Source organism: Pelodiscus sinensis, chromosome 24 (genome assembly GCF_049634645.1).
Source record: "Pelodiscus sinensis isolate JC-2024 chromosome 24, ASM4963464v1, whole genome shotgun sequence".
In the NCBI taxonomy this organism is placed as follows: Eukaryota; Metazoa; Chordata; order Testudines; family Trionychidae; genus Pelodiscus; species Pelodiscus sinensis.
In genome coordinates, this window is record NC_134734.1 from 5,858,835 (window position 1) to 5,875,206 (window position 16,372).

Consider the following 16,372-nt stretch of genomic DNA (forward strand, 5'->3'; position numbering starts at 1 on the left):
CTGGTCTGCTGGAAGGGGGGCCTAGCAGACCAGGGAGACGCAGAGCAAAGCCGCGGAGGACGCGGATGGCAAGACCGCGGTGCGTCTGGGCGGTCCCGCCGCCCGCGTCCTCCGCGGCAAGAAAAGCCGCTCTGCGGTGAGAAAAGCTGCTCCGCGTCTCCTTGGTCTGCTGGGGGGGCGCAGCTAGTGCGCCCCCCTCCCAGCAGACCAGGCTTTTCTCGCCACAGAGGATGCAGGCGGCGGGACCGCCGAGATGTGCAGCGGTCCCGCCGTCCCCGTCCTCCGCGGCGAGAAAAGCCTGGTCTTCTGGGAGGGGGAGGCGCAGCTAGTGTGCCCTCCCCGCCCCCAGCAGACCAGGCTTTTCTCGCCGCTGGTCAGTTTCAGCAGCTGCTGAATCAGGACGCCTGGGGTAGAGCAGCTGGGGGGCTGCCAGGTTGGTCTCACAGTGCCGAGGTGCAGCGCTGCGGGGACCTACCCGGCAGCACCCCAGCTGCTCTGTCCCAGGCATCCCCAAGTCAGCCGCTGTTGAAACTGATCAGCGGCTGATTCCAGGAAGCCCGGGCCAGAGCAGCTCTGCCTCGGGCTTCCTGTAGTCAGCCGCTGGTCAGTTTCAGCAGCGGCTGACTTGGGGACACCTGGGGCAGAGCAGCTGGGGTGCTTCTGGGTTGGTCCAGTAGCGCCGAGGAGCGGCGCTGCAGGACCAACCCAGCAGCACCCCAGTTGCTCTGCCCCAGGCGTCCCCAAGAGCAGCTGGGGTGCTGCCGGGTTGGTCCCGCCGCACCAAGGGTCGGCGCTACCAGACCAACTCAGCAGCACTCCAGCTGCTCTGCCCCAGGCGTATCCGATTCAGCCGCTGCTGGTCAGTTTCAACAGCAGCTGAATCTGGACGCCTGGGACAGAGCAGCTGGGGCGCTGCCGGATTGGTCCCCGCAGCGCCGCACCTCGGCGCTGCGGGGACCAACCTGGCAGCACCCCAGCTGCTCTGTCCCAGGTGTTCCCAAGTCAGCTGCTGCTGAAACTGATCAGCGGCTGATTCCAGGAAGCCCGGGGCAAAGCAGCTCTGCCTCGGGCTTCCTGTAGTCAGCCGCTGGTCAGTTTCAGCAGCGGCTGAATCGGGGACACCTGGGGTACAATATGTACCAGTTCCGACTTACATACAAATTCAACTTAAAAGCAAACCTACAGTCCCTATCTTGTACGTAACCTGGGGACTGCCTGTATACCAAAGGATACAATTTAAAAAAGTTTTCTAAGTATTTTTTAACTAGTTCTTTTACTTTAACTTCTAAACCTACCCCCTTCCACTGACATCCTGTCACCATCAGTCTTCTTGGTGAAGACTGTAACAAAGAAGGCATTAAACAACTCTGCCATTTCCAAATTTCCTGTTATCATTTCTCCTTCTTCACTGAGCAATGGGCCTACTCTGTCCTTGGTCTTTATCTTGCTTCTAATATATTTGTAGAATATTTTCTTGTTACCCTTTGGGTATGTCTAGACTGCATCGCTCTTTCGGCAGAGGGATGCAGATTAGGCGGGTCAACATTGCAAATAAGGCAGGGATTTAAATATCCCGCACCTAAATTGCATAAAATGGCCACCGCATTTTGCCGTCTCAGCAGCTTGTGGGCAAAAAGTGGCAGTCTAGAGGGGGATCTGTAGAGAAAGAAAGCCTTTTTTGACAGATCCCTTATGCCTGCTGCAAGGAGGTTTACAGGATCTGTCGAAAAAGGCTTTCTTTCTCTACAGATCCCCCTCTAGACTGCCGCTTTTTGCCGACAAAGTGCTGAGTCGGCAAAACATGGTGGCCATTTTATGCAAATTAGGCACAGGATATTTAAATCCCTGCCTAATTTGCAATGTCGACCTGCCTAATCTGCATCCCTCTTCTGACAGAGGGATGCTGTCTAGACATACCCCAAATGTCTCTAGTAGATTGAGTTCATTTTGTGCCTTTGCCTTTCTAATCTTATACTCATCCTTTGTAATTTGACCTAGTTTCCACTTTTTATACAACTCCTTTTTTATTTTTAAATCATATACGATCTCTCAGTTGATCCAGCGTGGTCTCCTGCCATACTTTCTCTCTTTCCTACTCAGTGAAATAGTTTGCTTTTGGGCCCTTAATAACGTCCCTTTGAAAAACTGCCAACTGTCTTCAGTTGTTTTTTCCCTTAGTAATTCCTTTTAATAAAGTTTCCATAGTAAAACTGACACTGAATAATAATAAAAAAAAGGGTGTCTCATAAGGTGGGGCATGGACAGAATTGAAACAGTGGTTTATGCCTATCTCCTCTGTCTTTCTGTCTTTACAGGTGCTTCAGATATCTTCATCACAGTGTCATCTATAGACATTCCAGATTCCTCTTGCTCAGGCCCCCAAGGAACAGAATTTATCACTGTCTTCATGCAGAATCACTTATCTACTTATGGTAGTAAAGACTTCAGGTTGTTCATCACAGGCTACACCTCGGGGACATCAGTGACCATTTCTGTTAACAAAGCAGATGTTAGTATCAATGTCCAGGCAAATCCAGGAGAGACAACATGGGTACAGATCCCAGAGTTTGTGGGGCTGGATGGAAGCCAAGTGTCTGACCACACAGTCATCATCCGCTCTGACCATGAGATCTCCATCCTCTCTCTGAACTACAAGACTTATACGGCTGATACCACTGTAGTGTACCCTGTGCAGAGGCTCGGGACTGAGTACTATGTGGTGACTCCAATGGGGAATCGAGAAGATCTTGGTAAGCAATTTGCTGTAGTAGCCTGGAAGGATCCCACCGTTGTTGAAGTTTACCTCAAAGGAGCTGTAACTTTCCAAGGAGAAACCTACAGAGCAGGGAGAAAACTGGTCATCTCACTTAGAGCTTACCAGGCAGTCCAGCTGCAGAGCCAAGATGACTTATCTGGCACCAGGATTGTGTCCGCGAATCCCATGGCCGTCTATAGTGGACACGTATGTGTTTTAAAGCACACCGCCTGTGACTATGTGAGTGAGCAACTCCTGCCGGTGTCTGGCTGGGGCACCACATTCATCGTACCTCCTTTATCCTTCCAGCCCAAATTTGACTTGGTGTATGTGGCTGCTTCCCAACACACCCACATGGATTATCGGGCTGGGAACATGAAAGCCACTAGGGACCTGGTTGCTGGGCAGGTTGTGCCATTTGAAATCAAATTCCCTAACCCCTTGTATATCTCTGCTAGTGCAGGGATCCAAGTTGTCTTCTTCTGCACTGGAGGGAAAAAAGGGGCAATCTCGTATGATCCGTTCCTCCTGACGATCCCAGATGTGTCTGGATACTGCCAGATCTATCACATCCATGGGCAGGAGCTGTTTCAGAACTACGCTGTGATTGTAGCCAAGACGGCTGAGACTGCTGGTGTTACTGTTGATGAGAAACAACTACGTGCTCCTACGTGGAGGCCTATTCCAGGCATTGCATACTCTTGGACTGAATACGACTTGGGAAGTGGGTTTACCAACCACGTCATAGAGAATCCCCACTCCCTATTTAGTGTCCTGAGTGTTGGGATTAAAGACAAGGCTGGATATGGCTCATCGGCTATTGGTGGCAAGTATAATCTATTTGATAGTCTTCCCCCCCCCCCCCCACCTGTCTTCCACCATCTTTCCCTGTTCCCTTCCTTCCCAATCCCTGCACTGGACAACACTTTCTCTCAGACTTGAAAAGGCTAGAACTCAGCATGGGGCCAATGCACTGTAGCAATCAATACCAAATAAACCCATTGACAGCAACCCCACCCGTGAACCTACATGAGGCATATCAAAAGAGTTGTTGACTTTAGAGACTTTTTCCTCAGAACAGGCAGAACTGCCACCACAGTAGCTGGGGCCCCAGGGCCCATTAAATTGTCTGAGCCTTTGGGCAATTGCCCCTTTTGCTCAGACTGTCAGCAGACCTGATACAGAACAGAAATATGATTGCTGTGTGCTCTACTCCAATGTATCGTGAGCCTGGAGAGGGTGCTTTGTAAAGAGATTCCCTGTGAAGCAGGAGAGAATGAGTCCTTTTCTGCCATGTTGGTACATCAGTAAGGCTTATAAATGAGAATCATTAAAAGGGAATGGAGCAAACCATCCGGACAGCAGCCCCAACCATTCACTTAGATTGTCCAAACTGCTTGACCCACATTAACTAAAGTGCTATAGCTAAAGAACTACAACCTCCCTAGTGAAATATAATTATATTAATAGACATGTGCTTCCACCACTTTGTCAGGGAAAGGGGATACACTTGTCTAATGTTACAGCACCTTGGCTGTGCTGGAAGAGACCCCTTGTGGAAATGTGGTGTGAAGCAGAAGGAGCTCTGTTTTTACCATCTTTCTGAATAACATTAGCTGTGCAAACAGACACTCTTCTGTTGGCATAGCTGTGTCTGCAACAGGGGCTTTGCCAGCCCGCATTGGCTAAATGGTGTGATTTCCCCCCCTCACTTCTAGCTGACTGCTATGCTGGCAAGACTTTGTAGTGAGGATGAGAAGTAAGACACTTTCTCATTAAAAGAACTGTATCTGCTCTAGATTTTGATATTATAATTTGGCATAGTCTTAACCACCATAGTTATATCAGTACAAAATATGTGTGTAGACCAGGGCTTGGATGAAAAGTGGTATTCCAGAGTGTGCCTTCATCAGAACATTCAATGACCAGTCTTTGAAGGGGACAGAGTTAAGGGTAAACACACAAATGTATGCAATAGGAGGACCCTGACTCAGTCACATGATGCAGGAATTACCAAGTGAATATTTCTGGCCCGTCATACGCAGCTATTTCCATATAGGAAAGAGAATAAGCTATAGTGTTCTGAAGCAACTTTTAGCAGCTATAGCAGTGACATGCAAAGGGCTGCACTAGTGTAAGTATCTGGGCAAAAAGCAAGCTTTACTAGCATAAGGATTTGTTTACACAAGCCATGTTCTTTTGGTGTAACCAAAGGATTGAATATAAACCAATGAAGTTTTACTGGTATAACCTCCTGAATAGGCACTTTCAGGTAAGGTCGTCACTAGGAGCATATACAAGGACTGCTGTATCAGTGTATTGGCAAAGCACTCCTAGGGCGACCCACATTATACCAGCCATACAGTGCTTTTGCCAGTATAACTTACTAGAAGACTTACCTGGCATTGCTTGGGTCCTTCAGAGCATGGACTTGCAGTGTGTGGGGTACAGGAGTAAGGGCAGGGGTTGGAGGACTCATGGCAGGAATTAGGGGGTGCAGTCGTCAGGGCAGGTGGTAGGATGTGGGGAGCTCAGGGTAAGGGGGCAGGAGTGAAGGATTGAGGGCAGGAGGTGGGTGATCAGGTCAGGGAACTCAGGGGAGGGGGCTTAGATGTCTAGGGGGGCTGACTAGGGCCACCCATGGCACTAAGGATGATGCTGTAGGTGCCAGCTCCCCCTGGGGGGTTGGGGATATGGTGCCCAGATCCAGTCACTGGCTCCTTGGAAGGAGAGGAGGGAGGGTGCTGCATGGTCCAGCCTCAACTGCCAATGAGGCTCCTTGTGTGGGGGGAGGCAAGTATGTGTGGCTGGGCTCCAGCCCCCAGCAGTGCTGAGGCTGGGCCATGAAGCCTGGGGGTGGGAGCGTGGGGCTGCATGGCCCAGCCTCAGCACCAATGATGCTCCTCTGGGATGGTGGGGCTGCTGGCTGGTTGGTTACCCCTTCCCTGTCTGGTGCTGTGACCAAGGGCTGGTGGAAGGAGTTTGGGGTGGGGAGGACAGGTAACATGCTGGTGGCCAGGAACATGGAGAGCCCTGGCCCCAGCTAGCCACTATCTTCCTGGTGAGGCCATACCCCTTTGGCCACTCTGCAGCATAGCTGCTCCCCGTGGTCAGTCGGCAGTATAACTGTCCCTCTGATCAGCCCCCTCCCTGTCTGTGTTATGGAAAACAATGCCATTTAAGGCACATCCTATTGTCCTGGCACAACTAAACCCTGACCTTGCTTTACGTTAGGAAAAGAGGAAGCTGCACACCAAGGCTATATCTACACTGGCGGGATCTTGCACCAGAAATATGCAAATGAGGCTAAGAGTGGAATGTTGCCGAGCCTCATTTGCATACCTAATGAGCCACCATTTTTGCAGAAGAGGCTCTTGCACCAGAAGGAGCTGTCTACACTGCCCCTTCTTGCACAAGAAAAACCCTGTTGCACAATGCCATTACGCTGATTATTTTCAGAAATAACGGCATTGCGCAAGAGGGTTTTTCTTGTGCAAGAAGGGGAAGTGTAGATGCTCCTTCTGGCGCAAGAACCTCTTCGGCAAAAATGGCGACTCATTAGGTTTGCAAATGAAACTCGGCGATATTCCACGCTTAGCCTCATTTGCATATTTCTGGCGCAAGAACATGCCAGTGTAGACATAGCCCAAACGTGGTGGTCCTAACTCTGACTGTTTAGAAGTTCTTCAATAAAAGGATGTACAGATGGATTCATGGACAGACAGATGCACAAACTCTCTATGATAGATAGATAGCAGACTAGTCCTCAGGCTATTGGACAACAGAGGTTCTTTTGGCGCAGCTATTCCAGTGTAGCCAAACTGGCAAACCCTATAGTGGTGATGCAGCTTGTGCTGGCAAAAGGAGTTCTTAAACCACTTTCCTGAGCAACATGACCTATTCTGGCAAAGGACTCTTGCCAGTACGCAATGAGTGTATACCAAGGGTTTTGCTGGTCTCGCTGTGTATTTAAGATTGTGGCGTTTTTATACTTCAAGCTAATTGCGTTATGCCAGCAAAACTCTGCACTTTATATGGTAAACCTTACACTACATTCAGCTATGTCTGCACTTAACACACTAAAATTGCATGGTGTAGATCAACAGCAGTGGGCGAGGTTCTCCCATCACTGTGCAAATCCACCATCAACCTGTCTATATGGTGAGTTAGATTGGCTTAAGTATGTTGCTCAGGGGTATGGATTTTTCATACCCCTGGGAGACATAGTTAGGTAAATCTAATTTTGTAGGATAGTGTAATTTTGTAGTGTAGACCAACCATCTGTAATGTAAATCTGGCCCAGTGAAATATACCAGCAACAGCACAGTTTTGTTGGCATAAATGACTAGAGGCTTTTGCTGGCATATCTATATTGGTCAACTATAACACCTCTTCCCACTCCTGCCTGACACAACTGTGAAGGCTGAAATGTGTAGTGTAGACATGGCCTTATTCCTCTAGAAGAGCACACTTTTTTGATTAGTCAATATTACTTGGGAAGCAGTGTAAATGAAACTGAAAAAAGATACTCATTCTGGAATTCAGGTGTCCACACTGGGGGTTATATCAGTAAAATATATCACCTGCATAACTATATCGTACAAATGGTAAAACTTTGTTATGTAGACAGAGCCTTGGGCATCTTTATAGCAGTGTGACTGGATCCATACAGAAATTATATTCATATAACTATTTGTATAAAATCACCCCTACCCAAAATAGTTATACACAAAGACTGGGTTGATGTGTGACTGTCCAGGAACATCAGTTGAGGTAGAGGGAAATGCACTTCTCAGGACAAACGTGGATAGATCCTGAGACAAAACGTAAGACACTCCAAGGCTTGGTCTATGCTAGAGACACAGGTTGGTTTAACTATATCAGTCAGGGGTGTGAAAAATCCACATCCCTGAGTTGCATAGGTATGCTGACTTAAGTCCCCATGTAGACAGCAGAGGTCTCATAGTTGTCTGGAGACTGGAGGAAGAGATGAAGGTACAGCTGGCTTTGTAAAATGTACCAGTGACATTCACTTGCAGAGGTGGGGTTATTCCTGCCATTCCTGTGTCTCTTCTGCTTGTTCCCAAATCTGATGACAAGAGCAGAGCTTGTAAAAGTTGATGACTGGGATTGTGATGCTTTTCAGTATTTCTCTCCTCTGTCTAGGCATTTTGAGAGCTGCTCCTACCATTCAGCCTGCAGATCTACCCCCTGCTTCTTGCTCAGGCCCCCAAGGGACAGAATTTATCACTGTCTTCATGCAGAATCACTTACCGTATTATGGTGGTAAAAACTTCAAGTTGTTCATTACTGGCTATGTCCCTGGGACGATCGTCACCATCTCAGTGAATAAAGCAGATTTTTTGGTCACTGTCACTGCACATCCTGAAGACACAGTATCTGTGATGATCCCTGCATTCGTGGACCTGGCTGGAAGCCAAGTGTCTGACCACACAGTCATCATCCGCTCTGACCATGAGATCTCCATCCTCTCTCTGAACTACAAGTCTTATACGGCTGATACCACTGTAGTGTACCCTGTGCAGAGACTCGGGACTGAGTACTATGTGGTGACTCCAATGGGGAATCGAGAAGATCTTGGTAAGCAATTTGCTGTAGTAGCCTGGAAGGATCCCACCGTTGTTGAAGTTTACCTCAAAGGAGCTGTAACTTTCCAAGGAGAAACCTACAGAGCAGGGAGAAAACTGGTCATCTCACTTAGAGCTTACCAGGCAGTCCAGCTGCAGAGCCAAGATGACTTATCTGGCACCAGGATTGTGTCCGCGAATCCCGTGGCCGTCTATAGTGGACACGTATGTGTTTTAAAGCACACCGCCTGTGACTATGTGAGTGAGCAACTCCTGCCGGTGTCTGGCTGGGGCACCACATTCATCGTACCTCCTTTATCCTTCCAGCCCAAATTTGACTTGGTGTATGTGGCTGCTTCCCAACATACCCACATGGATTATCGGGCTGGGAACATGAAAGCCACTAGGGACCTGGTTGCTGGGCAGGTTGTGCCATTTGAAATCAAATTCCCTAACCCCTTGTATATCTCTGCTAGTGCAGGGATCCAGGTTGTCTTCTTCTGCACTGGAGGGAAAAAAGGGGCAATCTCGTATGATCCGTTCCTCCTGACGATCCCAGATGTGTCTGGATACTGCCAGATCTATCACATCCATGGGCAGGACAAGTATGAAAACTATGCACTGATAACAGCCAAAACATCAGAATCTGGTGGTATCACCACTGATAAGAAACCATTAGGAAACCTTGTATGGAAGCCAATTCCAGGCACAGAGTTCTCCTGGGCTCAATACAGTCTTGGCAAAGGATTCAAGAGGGAAACCATTGAGCACCCAAGATCTCCATTTGGGCTTCTAAGCATTGGGATTGCCTCCAAAACTGCATATGGATCTCCAGCTATTGGTGCAAGCAGTGAGTAAAGTAACTTTGATAATATCTTGTCACACTTTTCACTATCTTGCCACCTTTATGTAGCCTCAAACCTGACTCCCTATTGTTACAGAATTTTAGCTTAGAAGCTGGAAAGACATGCTGGGTCTGACAAACAGAGGCTAGGCATACCATTCTTACCAATTTTGGCTAATAAGTATTGCTGAACCTAACTTCCATGAATTTATCTAGTTCTTTTTTGTACCCTGTTAAAGTCCTGGTATTCACAACATCCTCTGGCAAGGAGTTCCACAGATTGACTGTGCACCGTGTGAAGGAAACCTTCCTTTTGTTTGTTTTAAACCTGCTACCTATTAATTTCATTTGATGATCTCTAGTTCTTGTGTTACGGGACCAAATAAATAACTTTTCCTTATTCACTTTCTCCATACCTATTGTGATTTTGTAGACCTCTATCATATCCCACTCTGTTAGTCTTCTCCTTCCTAAACTGAAAAGTCCCAATCTTTTTAATCTCTCTTCATATGGCACCCATTCCAAACCCTTAATCATTTTTGTTGCCCTTTTCTGAACTTTTTCCAATATCAATATATATTTTTGAGATGAGGTGACCCCATCTGTATGCAGTATTCAAGATGTGGGCATACCATGGTTTTATAAACTGACAATAAAATATTCTCTGTCTTATTCTCTATCCCTTTGTATATTATTCCTAACATTACGTTTGCTTTTGTGACAGCTGCTGCACGTTGAGTGGATGTTTTCAGAGAACTAGCCACAAAAAAATCTCTCGAGTGGTTATAGCTAAATTAGTTCCCATCATTTTGTATGTGTAGTTGAGAATATTTTTTCCAGCATTCATTACTTTGCATTTATCAGTATTGAAATTCATCTGCCATTTTGTTGCCCAATCACCTAGTTTTGTGAGATCCTTGTGAGGCTCTTCACAGTCTGCTTTGTTCATAACTATCTTGAGCAGTTTAGTATCATTTGCAAAGTTTGCCACCTCACTGTTCACCCCTTTCTCTCAATCATTTATAAATAAATTGAATAGGATTGATCCCAGGACAGACCCTTGGAAGTCCACACAAGCTACCTCGCTCCATTCTGAAAACTGTCCATTTATGCCTACCTTTTGTTTCCTGTCTTTTAACCAATAATCAATCCATAGAATCATAGAATACTAGGAGTGGAAGGGACCTCGAGAGGTCATCGAGTCCAGTCCCCTGCCCTCATGGCAGGACCAAATACTGTCTAGACCATCCCTGATAGACATTTATCTAACCTACTCTTAAATATCTCCAGAGATGGAGATTCCACAACCTCCCTGGGCAATTTATTCCAGTGTTTGACTACCCTGACAGTTAGGAACTTTTTCCTAATGTCCAACATAAACCTCCCTTGCTGCAGTTTAAGCCCATTGCTTCTTGTTTTGTCCTCAGAGGCCAAGATGAACAAGTTTTCTCTCTCCTCCTTATGACACCCTTTTAGATACCTGAAAACTGTTATCATGTCCCCCCTTCGATCTTCTCTTTTCTAAACTAAACAAACCCAATTCTTTCAGCCTTCCTTCATAGGTCATGTTCTCTAGACCTTTAATCATTCTTGTTGCTCTTCTCTGGACCCTCTCCAGTTTCTCCACATCCTTCTTGAAATGCGGTGCCCAGAACTGGACACAATACTCCAACTGAGGCCTAACCAGCGCAGAGTAGAGCAGAAGAATGACTTCTCGTGTCTTGCTCACAACACACCTGTTAATGCATCCTAGAATCATATTTGCTTTTTTTGCAACAGCATCACACTTCTGACTCATATTCAGCTTGTCATCCACTATAACCCCTAGATCCCTTTCTGCCATACTCCTTCCTAGACAGTCGCTTCCCATTCTGTATGTGTGAAACCGATTGTTCCTTCCTAAGTGGAGCACTTTGCATTTGTCTTTATTAACCTCACCCTGTTTACCTCAGATCATTTCTCCAATTTGTCCAGATCATTTTGAATTATGACCCTATCCTCCAGAGCAGTCACAACCCCTCCCAGGTTGGTATAATGTGCAAATTTAATAAGCATACTTTCTATGCCAATATCTAAATCATTGATGAAGATATTGAACAGAGCCAGTCCCAAAACATGAAAGGACCTTCCCTCTTACCCCATGACAACTTACTTTACTTAAGAGCCTTTGGTAAGGGATCTTGTCAAAGACTTTCTGGAAATCTAAGCACACTGTATCCACTGGATCCCCTTTGTCCACATGCTTGTGGATCCCCTCAAAGATCTCTAGTAAAGCATAATTTCTCTTTATAGAAGCCATGTTGATTTCCCCCCAACAAATTAGGTTCATCTATGGGTACGTCTAGACTACATGCCTCTATCGCCAGAGGCATGTAGATTAGGCTACCAGACATAGGAAAATGAAGCGGCGATTTAAATAATCGCCGCTTCATTTAAATTTACATGGCTGCTACGCTGAGCCGACAAACAGCTGATCAGCTGTTTGTCGGCTCAGCGCGATAGTCTGGATGCGCGGGTGTCGACATCAAAGGCATTTGTCGACCACCTAGGTATACCTCATCCCAGGAGGCATACCTGGGTGGTCGACAAATGCCTTTGATGTCGACACCCGCGCGTCCAGACTATCGCGCTGAGCCGACAAACAGCTGATGAGCTGTTTGTCGGCTCAGCGCGGCAGCCATATAAATTTAAATGAAGCGGCGATTATTTAAATCGCCGCTTCATTTTCTTATGTCTGGTAGCCTAATCTACATGCCTCTGGCGACAGAGGCATGTAGTCTAGACGTACCCTATGTGTCTGACCATATTATTCTTTACTATAGTTTCAACTAATTTGCCGAGTACTGATGTGAGACTTACTAGTCTATAATTGCCTGGATCATCTCTAGAGATCTTTTCATATATTGGCATCCAATCAGCTATCTTCCAGTCATTTGGTACAGAAGCTGATTTAATATGTAGCTTATAAACCACAGTTAATAGTTGTGCAATTTCATGTTTGAGTTCTTTCAGAACTCTTGGGTAAATGCCATCTGATCCCGGTGACTTGTTACTGTTAACTTTATCAATTTGTTCCAAAACCTCATCTAATGTTAGCTCAATCTGGGACAATTCCTCAGATCTGTCACTTAAAAGAATGGCTCAGGTTTGGGAATCTCCCTAACATCTTCAGCCGTGAAGACTGAAGCAAAAATTTTATTTAGTTTCTTCACAATGAACTTATCATCTTTGAGTGCTCTTGTAGCATCTTGATCATCCAATGGCCCTGCTGGTTGTTTAGCAGGCTTCCTGCTTCTGATATACTTAAACAAATATTTTGTCATTTCTTTGAGTTTTTGGCTTCAAACTCCTTTTTGGCTTTCCTTATTATATTTTTACACTTAATTTGATAGTGTATATGCTCCTTTCCATTTTCCTCAATTTTTTAAACAGTGCCTTTTTATCTCTTTCTGCTTTTTTTACTTGGTTGTTAAGCCACGATGGTACTTTTTTGGTTTTCTTACTGTGTTTTAAATTGGGCCCCTATTATGATGTCTTTGAAAAGTTTCTATGCAGCTTGCAGGGATTTTACTTTTGGCATTTTACCTTTTAATTTCTGTTTAACTAACCTCCTAATTTTTATGTAGTTCCCCTTTCTGAAATTAAATTCCATAGTGCTGGACAGCTGTGGTGTTTTTGCCACCACAGGAATGTTAAAATGTATTACATTACAGTCACTATTTCCAAGCGGTCCAGCTATGTTTACTTCTTGGACCATATCCTGTCCGCCACTTACAACTAAATCAAGAACTGCCTCTCCCCTTGTGCGTTCCAGAATAAGCTTCTCTGAGAATCAGTCCTTTAAGATATAAGGAAACTTTATCTCTTCATCCCATCCTACAGTGATGTGTACCCAGGCAATATGGGGATTATTGAAATTTCCTGTCAAGGGGGTGCCTGCTCCTTGGTAACCCAAATGTCCCCTATGGCTGGATTACAGCCCCCTTTGGACAGAGCTGCCCTAAATTCCACGCAGATGCCCCTCTTTTAGGGCATATACAGCCCTCTAGGCCCAATCCCAAAGTACAAGTCCTTTTGTAGGGTTGTGGAAGACCTTCCGGCATAGTTCTCCCCAAGTCTAGGGAGCACACGTGAGTTGGGGTGGAGAGGTAGGGGGACCCAGGCCCTCCCACTCCGCTGGCTCCCAGCTCAGGGCCCTGATGGCAGCAAAAGTTTTCGCTGTCTGCTCAGTGGGGATGCCTGCCAGAACACGCTGAGCTCCCGGAGGTCAATCTTCTACCCTGGGCTCCTTCCCACCAATGCAGTGAGCCATCCTCTGCGTGCTGCTCCCCGGGTCAGTTTCAGTCCGACGATCTCCCTGCCCAGCGCTGGGGCTGGGGCTGGGGCTGGGGCTGGGGCTGCTGCTCCCGGGGTGGCTGCAGCAGCTGGTGCAGTTCAGGAGCTCCTCCCTGAACTCCTGCCCCTCCAGCTATCTCCCTTAACTGACTGCCCGGGCTTTTATCCCCAGCCTCCCTCTCGAGCATGCCCAGCAGGGCCATTGGGGTGGGGCCTGTTCAGCCAGGGGAGCTCCCGGGGCAGCACCGCACCTTCACATTTCCACATTTTTAAAAAAATTTTATATCCTCTCTAATTTCCCTTAGCATTTCATAGTCAATATCACTATCCTGGTCAGAGGGTTGGTAATATAGCTCCACTGTTATATTTTTATTATTAGAACATGGAATTACTATTCACAGAGATTCCATGGAACAGTTTGGTTCATTTTTACTTTGTTTGACTTTATATTTCCTTTCACATAAAGTGCCACTCCCCCACCAGCAAAACCTGTTCTATCCTTCTGATATATTTTGTACCCTGGTATAACTGTGTCCCATTGATTAACCTCATTCCACCAAGTTTCAGTGATGCCTATTATATCAATGTCCTCCTTTAATATGAGGCACTCTAGTTCACCCATCTTATTGTTTAGATTTCTAGCGTTTGTGTATAAGCAGTTTAAAAATGTTTTTTAGCTGTCTGCCATTTCCTGATGTGATTGAATAGCACCCTTTTTTATTTGGCCGTTTATCATCTGTTCTTACCCATTTTTATTATCTTCTATCATCTCCTACTTACTAAAGCACAGAGAATCTCTATTATTAGACCCTTCCCTAAGAGATGTCTCTGTCTCATCCATGTGTTCTTCCACACCTGTCAGCTTTCTCCCAGCCTTTAGTTTAAAAACTGCTCTATGACCTTTTTAATTTTAAGTACCAGCAATCTGGTTCCATTTTGGTTAAGGTAGAATCCATCCTTCCAATATAGGCTCCCCCTTTCCCAAAAGTTTCCCCAGTTCCTAATAAATCTAAATCCCTCCTCCCTACACCATCATCTCATCCATGTATTGAGACCCTGCAGAGTTTCTAATTACTAGCCTCAGCACACCATCCTAGATAGAAGCAAACAGCTCAGCACATGGACCTCCAAACAAACAGGCAAAAAAAAAAAAAAAAAAAAAAAAAAAAAAAAAGCTTAGCACACAGTATCATTCAGGCAACCAGCAAGTACCCTACAAACCCACACATTACAGACAACCACTTACTCAAGAGTCCCATAATTACTCCTCCTACACCTGGAGAACTCCCTCATGAAACTTCCTGTTGGCTACTCCTGTTCACTAGCTCTCTGGTCATTTAGGAGCCTTCCTGATAGCCCTGCCCCCTGGTTAAGGCTTGATGAATGATCAAAGGGTTAGTTTTCAAAGCCTCATTAAGAAGCTTCTAACTGCTAGTCTCACCACATAGTTCTTAAAGCAAACAGCTTGGCACATGGACCTCCAAATAAACATACACAATCTCAGTGCACAGTATCTTTCAGGCAACCATTAAGTATCCCCCTAACACAAACACAGGCACACTACAATCACTTACCCCCAAGGGTCCCATAATCTCTCCTCCTTCACCTGGTGAACTCCCTCACAAAACTCACTGTTAGCTGCTCCTGTTCACTAGCTCTAGATAATACTTAGTCCTGTCTTGAGTGCAGGGGGCTGGAATAGATGACCTCTCGGGTTCCCCTCCAGTTCTACAATTCTATGATTCTATGAATGGTGCAAAGGGCATATGTATGGGACTAGAGAGATGTTTGTGTTTTGATAGATCAATGTAGAGAGTGGGGGGATGGATGGATAGACACATATAAAGAGGATTGACAGATATGTAAGATGGCTAGATACAGAGAGAATGACAGAATGACTTAAAAGGTGATGTGAGGGGCATATATGGATAAACAACTATGGAGGGGCCAATAGATATTTAGCTGGATAGGTTTGGGTATAGATAAATAGTATAGAGCATGGGTTCCCAAACTGGGGGGCATGCCCTCTTGCGGATGTGTGAAGAAATTCCAGGGGGGGCACGAGGCAACCCAGTCCCCCCCCCCCCATCAAGTTTTGCTGCCCTGGTCAGTTCCCTTTTTTTTTTTTTGCTCAACAAGTTTTGCTGGGGGGGGGGGGCATGAGGGTTTTTCAAAAATCAAAAAGGGGGCGTGATGCCGAAAAGTTTGGGAACCACTGGTATAGAGGGAAATGTGAGGATGGATGGATAGATAAATGTGTGAGTGGGGAATAGATTTATAGAGAGAAGATATCGAAATAGATAGATAGTATAGAGGGGATTTCTATCTTCTTTCCACAACTACCATCTTACCCTCTTCACTCCAGCCATGTCCCCTCCCCCACGTTGCCGTCTATTTACTTTTCATCCAACTGATCCTTGGTGGCACCAATCCACTCAACATAATAATTAATAACAATAAAAAAATCACGGCATTGACATGCTTTTATATTATTCACTCTGCTTGTACATTATCCCTTGTTCCCCACCCTGTATCTGTCTTCTCTATTTCCATTCTAAGCCCTTTGGGGCAGAGACCCTCTGCTGCTCTGGGTTTGTGCAGCACCTAACACAGAAGGGTGCCATTCTAGATGGGCCATAGACGCTACCCTAATAACAATGATTGCTTAAAAAAGGAAGGACAAAATGCTCCATCATCTCATCCATTTAACAGGCTGAGACTAAATTTAATTCAGATTTTTTTCCACCAGCCCCCAGCCAATGCTCCCTCTCATTTTTTCCACCTATGTGTTGGAATACATTTTGTTATGTGTACCAATGTATGGATGTGCACCACCAGGAGATATATATG

General features: G+C 45.9%; 1 protein-coding gene across 2 annotated transcripts in view; it reads left to right on the top strand.

Annotated features, from left to right (window-relative positions):
• The window catches only part of LOC102449199 (IgGFc-binding protein-like), a 106,070-nt gene that overhangs the window by 18,365 nt on the left and 71,333 nt on the right, over nt 1–16,372 (top strand). For both annotated transcript variants that reach the window (XM_075907483.1, XM_075907484.1), the window contains exons 3-4: nt 2,316–3,581; nt 7,922–9,193. In XM_075907483.1, coding sequence (XP_075763598.1) covers nt 2,316–3,581; nt 7,922–9,193 — 2,538 coding nt within the window. The remainder of the gene's footprint in view (nt 1–2,315; nt 3,582–7,921; nt 9,194–16,372) is intronic.